The 8,011-nt window shown below is 46.6% G+C and overlaps 1 protein-coding gene across 1 annotated transcript in view; it reads left to right on the forward strand.

Moving 5' to 3' along the window:
- The first annotated feature begins 109 nt into the window (after nucleotides 1-109).
- The window catches only part of RIMS4 (regulating synaptic membrane exocytosis 4), a 55,107-nt gene continuing 47,205 nt past the window's right edge, over nucleotides 110-8,011 (forward strand). Inside the window, exon 1 of the mRNA XM_057365904.1 lies at nucleotides 110-272. Coding sequence (XP_057221887.1) covers nucleotides 176-272 — 97 coding nt within the window. The 5' untranslated portion in view covers nucleotides 110-175. The remainder of the gene's footprint in view (nucleotides 273-8,011) is intronic.

An 8,011-nucleotide genomic window follows, 5' to 3' on the forward strand; every position in this document is an offset into this window, starting at 1 on the left:
CGCCTGCCTCGCCCGCCTCGCCGCTCCTCTCCTCTCCCCGCCGCCTCAGCGCGGCCCCGCCGCCGCCAAGACGCCGCGGGCCGTGCTCCGAGTGAAGAATGGGGCGGCCAAGCTCGCCAAGCCGCCCGCGGCCGCGGGCGAGACCCCCGGCGGCGCCCCCGGACAGGGGCTCTTCATGGAGCGSTCGCAGAGCCGCCTCAGCCTCTCCGCCTCCTTCGAGGCCCTGGCCATCTACTTCCCCTGCATGAACAGCTTCGATGAGGAGGACGCGGGTACGGGGGGCCGGGGCGGGGAGGGCGCCCGGAGCAGGGGTACTCGGGGGGCGGTGGTTGCCGGTGTCGTATGTTCGCCCACGGTGGCGATGTGGGCAGGGGAGGGTGGGTGTGCAGTGTATCAGCGCTGTCCCCCACCCTGCGGTGGGTTTGGGGGCTCGGGGGTTCCTCCCGGGGGGCGTGCGAGGGGTGCCGGGGACTGCGGGGCTGGCCAAGGGACGCGTGTGCCTGTGGAGGTTAAAATTGGGAGCGTGTTCAGCGGTGAAACACGGTCCGGCTGCTAATCGATAGGAACATGGGTTATTTGCAAATGGAACGGCTCACACTCCATCCTCCTCTGTGTGAATGAAGGGCAGCGCTCAGGGAGACGGCGTCCATTCTTGCCGGCTGGTGTGTCCACTCTGATATATATATCATGAACGCTCGGGCTGATTGTTGCCAGGGGTTGTTAACAGCGTACACTAAGCTGCTTTTGGAGAGAAGAATAAAGGGATTCATTTTAAATGAAGGCAAAGTAAATCCCAAAACAAAAGCCTTTCAGAATGGGTGCAGTGGTTTTTTGCCCGCATCAGAAAGATCTTTCTGGCCTCAAAGAGTTGGCGGTAGTCATAAAATGAGACCAAGCTTAAAAAAGAGAAGCAGTGGTAGGGAAAAGTAGGAAAGGCATTGGGTTGAACGGGAGAAGAAGGGCGGTGGGTGCTGGAGAAGGTGCTGGGAGTAGAGGGCAGCACAGCCGCTGCGTGGGTAGGGAGGGCGTGCGCGGGAGTGGATGGAGAGCGGTCGGTGGGCACTTTATCCATTCCTGGTGGCTCTCTGGTAATTGAGGGGTATTTTTCCCAGTACACATTGTACCAGAGACTGAACCTGTAAGTGAATCCTGTGAGTGGCAAATAATCAAAGTTGGTAACTAAGGCGTATTTTAATACTGACTGTCATGGTTGCATCCTCAAAATGCCGGCATGCTCCTTTGTCTAGTGGCTCATCCCAAGATGTGCAGATGCCAGCAGGAATACATCAGCCTGCCAGCTGCTACACCTGTAACGATGTTGTTTTTAAAGGAGTTGACGTAAGAATCAATTCATCATCTGTGTGATTAACCTAGACTTGTCATCAGCATCATGCAGGGGTGGCAGGCAGAAGATTGTCTCCTGCAATAGATGTAGTTTTTAAAATTTCTGTCTAAAAATTGTGCTGATGATTTATTTGCACTTCAGATTTGGTTCAAATGCTGAGGAGTGTATAAGACAATAACGGGAGCTTTGGGAAGTCTCGGTGCTGTTGCTTCAGGAATGAYTGATAGTGAGACATGCTCAAGTATGAGAACCTGACACAATGCCTGGGACAGCATTTCATTCCCTTGTGTCCCACYCCTCCTTCACTGAGGAGGGTGATGGTTTAGGTGAACACTTGCTCTTCTAAGCGCTTTTGCGYTGGATTGTGTTTATTCACCCTTAGTGAATGTTCATGCATGAATGTTAATAAGCTGCTCTTAATACAACACAAGTACTCATCTCTGAATTAAATAAATCTACAATTAAGACCTCATTCTCCAGCAGCTTATTAGCAGATCTTGCCAGTGTGAGTTGTCTCGTTAGCAAAGCTGCTTGGGGTGGATTCAGTGCAACAGGGATGTTGCAGTGTTGCTCCTGTATTTTGTGCCTGTTAGTGTGTGTTCAGACACGTATGAGCAACCAGCCGGGAAGAAAGTGTGCCGCTTTCTATTTTTGGTGTTAAAACTAYAAGTGTATAATTTTCTCAAGCAAATAGATGTCATGAAAGAGAAGTTATAAGAGAAATGCTGAAATTGTGCCAGATAAGATTCTATATTATTCATACCCATGCGCGCTTCTGAAATTGTGAGAGATTCTGACCAGTTTGGGTTGCAGCATGATTTCTGTCARAAAACCAAATCTTGATAGCTCATTCAGGGAGATGAATACTGCACTTGGCAAGATGTTCTCCGTAGGAGATGGCAGAAAAAAAAATGAAATTGATCCCAGGAGCATTGACAAAGTAAACAATCCTATTTCAAACAGACACATCATCCATTTTGTCTGAAGCTGAGAACCACATCTTTAAGAGAATAGTCATCCTACAGGAAAAGGAGAAGAGCTGATAAATGGCCAAGCTTAAAGGAAACTTGACATTTTCCTCTGAAAGAGGGAAACAGCCTAATGATTGTGTAAATCTACAAACAAGAAAAATTCTTGAGGTGTTTCATTTAAGTTACTATGGATGGGTCATATCAAAGGAGCGTAAAAGGAAATTTACAGATGTGCTTAGAGCCATGGCAGTGGCTGGCCACATCTCAGTAGTAGTAACAATACCTCTGGCTTCTCATATTTAACCCATTTAGTCTGGAAAAAATGGCTTTGCTTTTGAAAAATACAGAATATATTTTTACTTATATGRTATTTCCTTTTATGCCATGGCCTTTTTGTTCTTTGCTGTCTRCCTTCTGGACATAAGGTGAGAAAACTCTTCTTGTGTTCCACAGTTCCTTTGSCTGCTACACCTGCAGTGTGTCTGGGCTGAGTTCTGGGCAGTGAACTGGGTGCAGGCGATCTCTTACTGGGCAGAAACAGGCAGCCAGTGCAGGCAGGAAAGCAACAGGGCTCAGAGCAAGAGACAGCATCACATCTTAGTGCTTCCAGAGCATCAGGTGATGGAAATTCAGATGTGTCCTGTCCATGTGCATGTCTCCAAAGAGGTAGACGTGAACCTCAGTGTTGTAATAACCCTTTTCATTCCTCAGCTGCCTCTGCAAAGAGGATGCTCTGAGCAAATGCGGAGCTTTATTCACCAGGAAGTTGCAGAGGGGCTTTGAACTAGCCGAAATGACTGCACTCAGCAGTTCAAGGACTCGGGGTTAATAACTCCTTTGATCTCAGCATGGTAATGTTGCTGGCCTTCGTGCTGGCTGAGTGCCACTGTCTTTGCTCCGCTGAGGTCCCCAGCAATGTCAGTGAAGTTTAAGGATCTTTAAACTGCAGTTATTATCAGAATAATTGTTGGTTTAACTTATGCAAATGTCTATCCTATGTTTCAGTAGTAGTAGATTAAGAAGAAGTAAAAGTCAGTCATGCACTCATTTGTAGGCACATTTCTAGAAAGCCTGTTTCTAACACAAATCTTGTGAACACAAATCTTAGCTGTTCTGAGGATCTGCCATACTCTTAGTCTTGGCTGGAATCAGCTGTTTGGAATGCCGATGTTCCTGTGGAAACATGTCAGAAGGAACCAAACGGCCAAGGACTGAACTTCCAGTGGGCAGTGGGTTAATAACAAGATCCATGATGACTGTGGGCACCTGCCTTGTAGGCAGCTTCTGGTGCACCTGGGTGCAGCTCATAATTAAAACTGAGGAAATGGGGTGTATGAAATCCCCTTTGGAGTGACGGTGGCCTTAGCACAGCCCTCCCCAGTCCAGGGTGAATGTCATCCTTAAGGGTAATGGGCTGTKTTTGCTGGTGTGGAGGAGAACCAGCTTGCTCCTTGTGCAGAGCATGAAGTTTAGAAACCTGGCAAAAGCAGAACAAAAAGTGAGAATTCTGTAGAGAGTAACAGTGACTGACTTGGAGCTGCACATGCAGAACAAACAAGCTCTGGGCAGGAGAGTGGAGGAGGTTTGAGYAGCAGGTTTGAKTAGTGGTGGACCTGCTGGGAKTTRGGAAGCCAGAAGGAGAGCTCAGYTCTGGAGARGTGAGAGCTTCTAGGYGASGACSTTATRTACTAGAGAGGACAAGGATTACACCTAAAGAGACACAGGTAGGGAAATGCGAAAAAGCACTGAAAGGGACCGTGTTTCCTTTRCTGTGCCCAAACTGCAGCACTCAGCAGCACTTCTCAGACCTGGGTGTGTGCTCCAGCTGTGCTGTGGAGACACTGTAATGCACCAGCTCCTTATATCCGCGTTTTCTTGGGAAGGACACCTGCTTGCACAGGCAGAAGGCATCTGAGGTGTGCCCTGACAGGGATGCAGATTTGGGTGTTTGGGACTGTAGCTGTGGGTTGCGTTGCAAATGCAGCCACCCTGGAATCCAGATCCAGCTTGAGCATCTACACAAGGGGAAACTCCTATTCCTTACACATGCAAGTGTGAAGAGCCAGGCTGCTCTGGTCAGTAGGCAGGGGAAGGTACAGAACAGCTGGGAGGGACTTTTAAGAGTCCCTTCCGTGGTGAGGACCTCAGCACAGGACTGTCCAGCTTGGCAGACCCCTGCCCTGGCAGGATTCTGCAAGACAGCAGAATCAGATCATGTCTCAGCCAGCTGGAACCCAGTGTCTGGCAGAGAGAAAATGGTTTCCAAAGTCAAAATGTCTCCTAGATGCTGACAGTACGCCTTCCTCRTGTCAGCTGCTCATTCAGAAAAGAGTTGAATTAGAGATAAAATTCAGCCCAGGCTGCTGTTTTCACACACTATAAAGTACTGGCAAACGCACTTTGTTACRATCAATTGCTTTGAAGAGAAAGTATGTAAAATATTAGTTTAATGGATTGCTACAAACATTTAAACTATTGGGGTGTAAGAATGTGCTGTGGGCATTTAGGTTAGTTTAGAATATTCTTTTGTTTGGGTTTTATCTATTGAACTTCCTAATATTTTTAAACATTGACCTTCTCTATAATTTCAAACACTAAAGCATTACAAAGCTATTAAATAGAGWGAGCCCCTATGTGTGTTTTCATGTTGCCATGGATATTTCTCAGTTGCAGCACTGTATTGGGGTACATATGGTTTTRAAAGAAAATTATGATTCAAGACTTAACTAGTCCTTTTTTACATTTCTTTTAAATATAGACCAAAAGTGTTAAKTCCTTTTTGTGCCTAGTTTGGTTTTGCTTCATCCAAAGTTGCCTCTGGAGCTCTGTAAGCCTCTAACCAGTTTTGTTCGTTGTTTTTAAGGTAACCACGCTCATGTGACAAACATRCAGGGAAATTATCGTCCATCTGGAATGTTAGCTATTTTTTAATTAATCTTTTATAAGTCAAAGGATAGTTTAACCCTGTAACCCTGCAAAGACACAGCCCCTAGAGCTCACCTGGCCATGCATTAACCCAGGGGTGCCAGCTCTCTTGGYTAGTGCAGGAGGCAGCAAAATCCAGGGCTTTTGCCTCTTCTTGCACAGCAAGGAGTGCATGCTTGGCTGTAGGTTATTCTAGTGGTTGTAAGAAATGCCTGTCTCCCTGCTGGGCACATTCTAGCTCCAGGTAAACATGTTTGTTTCATAAATGGATTAAGTTRAAATAAAAAATGAGACCAATTCTAGAAGAGCTGCTGTCAAATCCATCTTTCATCAGAGGAAAGTATATGAAAGGGACCAGTGGCCTGGAAGAAGATGCTGTGGGTAATACCTGCAGAGGCTGTTGATCCCAGACCTGGTTATGAGTTGATTCAGATCCTAAATACAGCGACTGATTCTTACACCATGGATACACCTGGCCAGGGTAGAGCTGAACAATCCATGCTGTCCTTTACCTGCCCTGTGCTTTGGAGGCAGCTTTCTGCTCTCAGGCCCTGCTGCTGCTGCATGTGTCATCAGAGGGCCGCAGTTACAGACAACAGGTTTTGTCTCCTGTGTCCATGTGAGACCGGAGTGGAGCAGGAGCCCTGTGAATGAGTCAGCACTAGAAACAAAGGATTTGAAACCTTGTCCTTGTTTGTGTTGGTCTTGGTGTTGTAGCTACACGTGAGAGCCATGGTCCTGGGCCAAGCTCATGCTGTGGCTGTAGAAATGCAAAGCAAAATGTCAGCGTCAGTCGCAGGGCGCTCGTGKTCTGTGGCAGAACCCAACAGATGGGGCCGGTGGGACAGATGGGCGAGCGCGGGGAAGGGTGACGTGGCATCGGTCAGCGCTCAGTGTGGCAGGCTGCCTTCCCGGGCCACCAGCTGCTTTGTGCTCCTGTCTCCCATGGGGCATCCTGCAGAATCCTCCAGCACGCCCCAACCTGGAGCATCCGCCTGTGCCATGCTCGGAATTGTTTTAAACAYTGATGTAAGGTGAGGGGAAGAGCGGTAGCTGCTAGCCCAGGGATCTCAAGCATTATGCCACAAAGTGCCACGTAGAAGTTTCCTTGGTGGTGGTCTGGGTGTGGATTTAGTGGGGAGAGGGGATGTGGGTGAGGTCATGGGCCATGATGGTGGCTCTGTGCTGTTCCCTCAGCTTTTGCAGCACATGCTTGCAGCCATGGAGACCAAAGTGTTGTCTCCTTCCCTCAAAGGTGGCCTGATGTTCCAGCCACGTGTGCAGGAGTTGTTGAATGTGGTTTATATGTGACCCCTGCCAGCCACAGGAAAAGGCTGTCTCTTTCTCTTAATCTGCTGTCAGCTGGTTTCCRAATAGAAGAATCTGTCCCTGGAAAGCTTTCTGTCTATGAGACACTGTTTTCTTACTGCTTCTATTTCATGTGCAGTTAATTCTAATGCAACATTTATTAATTCAAAAGCACTCTGTTCTCCAGGCAAAAAAAAAAAAAAAATATCTTTACTCTGTCAGATTCTTGCATCAGGACAAGTTGTGAAATGCTGTAACTACTTCGCTTCAACATTTCTGTTTGACAGAATATGTGGATCTGCTTTGTGTAGGGAAGAATTAAGTTTGATTGGAGTAGTTGTTTTGAGGAATAATTTATCTGTGCAATTGTTTTCTGAAGCACTATTTGCTTACATTTGAGTRCCTTCAGTTAGATTAGAAATGTGAACAATTTAATTTAGGAAATGGTCTGCAATTGATGATTTTAGTGGGGCAGTGAGACCTGACTCACCCAGGACTCAGCCCTGCCGTCTCCTCCTCTCTCCCACAGACATCTGTTGAGAAGCACCATTAGCATATTTGAATAAGGATTTCTGCTCCTCTGCGGAAGCGTTCAACACATTTTGAATATCCCATCTATCCAAATGATGTTCTCTTGAGGTTTGGTTTTATTTTCTGGGAGAATGCTATACTGTATGGCAACACATGTCATGATAGGGGTTTTGCAACACAATGATTGTGCCATTGCTCAAGTCATCTGCTGGTGACACATAAATTAGGCACTCTCTGCTTTCTGTCAAACCATGCTTGCCTTGAAATCTACATTTCAATTATCTGTGGCTTTGCTTTTGCAAAAACAGCATGCTTGTAAAGGCTGGGAAGCCCTGGTACAGCCTCACCATACAGGGGTACAGCAAGCTCGGTGGCCRTACCTTTTAGTCAAAATCACTGAGATGATAATGTTCCACCTTCATGCCCATCAGGGTGTTATGTCACCTTTGTCCAAAACACAAAGCACTCATACAGCCTTGCRGAAGCAATCTAAAATGTCTGAGTGCTCAACAATTTGGAGAGTACACCATGTACAGAGGTAAATGTCATATTTTTCTCAAAACTGTTTCATGAGTAAGAGGAATGTATGCTATTGTCCATGTCTTTATTCTTGTATATGTAGAGTAGAGGGGTCACCTGTATCTGTTCTCCAAACAACTAATCTATTCCTAACCAAAAGGATAGTTTATCTTAAAATTTAGTTTAAATCTGAATGGAAATAGCAGATTGCTGTTGCATTGTTCCTAACGACATGGGAAGCATTTGATCATTGTTCTCTTCAGAGCAACTCTTCACATCACAAAACTGTTCCTCCTTGAGCTGATAACTCCAGGCCRGGAAATGACCGTAATTACAGTCATTGCAGCCTGGCATTCCTCTTCCTCCTCTTGCTTTTTGGACCAAAGAAACCTGATGGATGGTTTTGTTTTCA

This window comes from Malurus melanocephalus, unplaced genomic scaffold (genome assembly GCF_030028575.1).
Source record: "Malurus melanocephalus ecotype Western Australia unplaced genomic scaffold, MMel_1.1 scaffold_59, whole genome shotgun sequence".
Lineage (NCBI taxonomy): Eukaryota > Metazoa > Chordata > Aves > Passeriformes > Maluridae > Malurus > Malurus melanocephalus.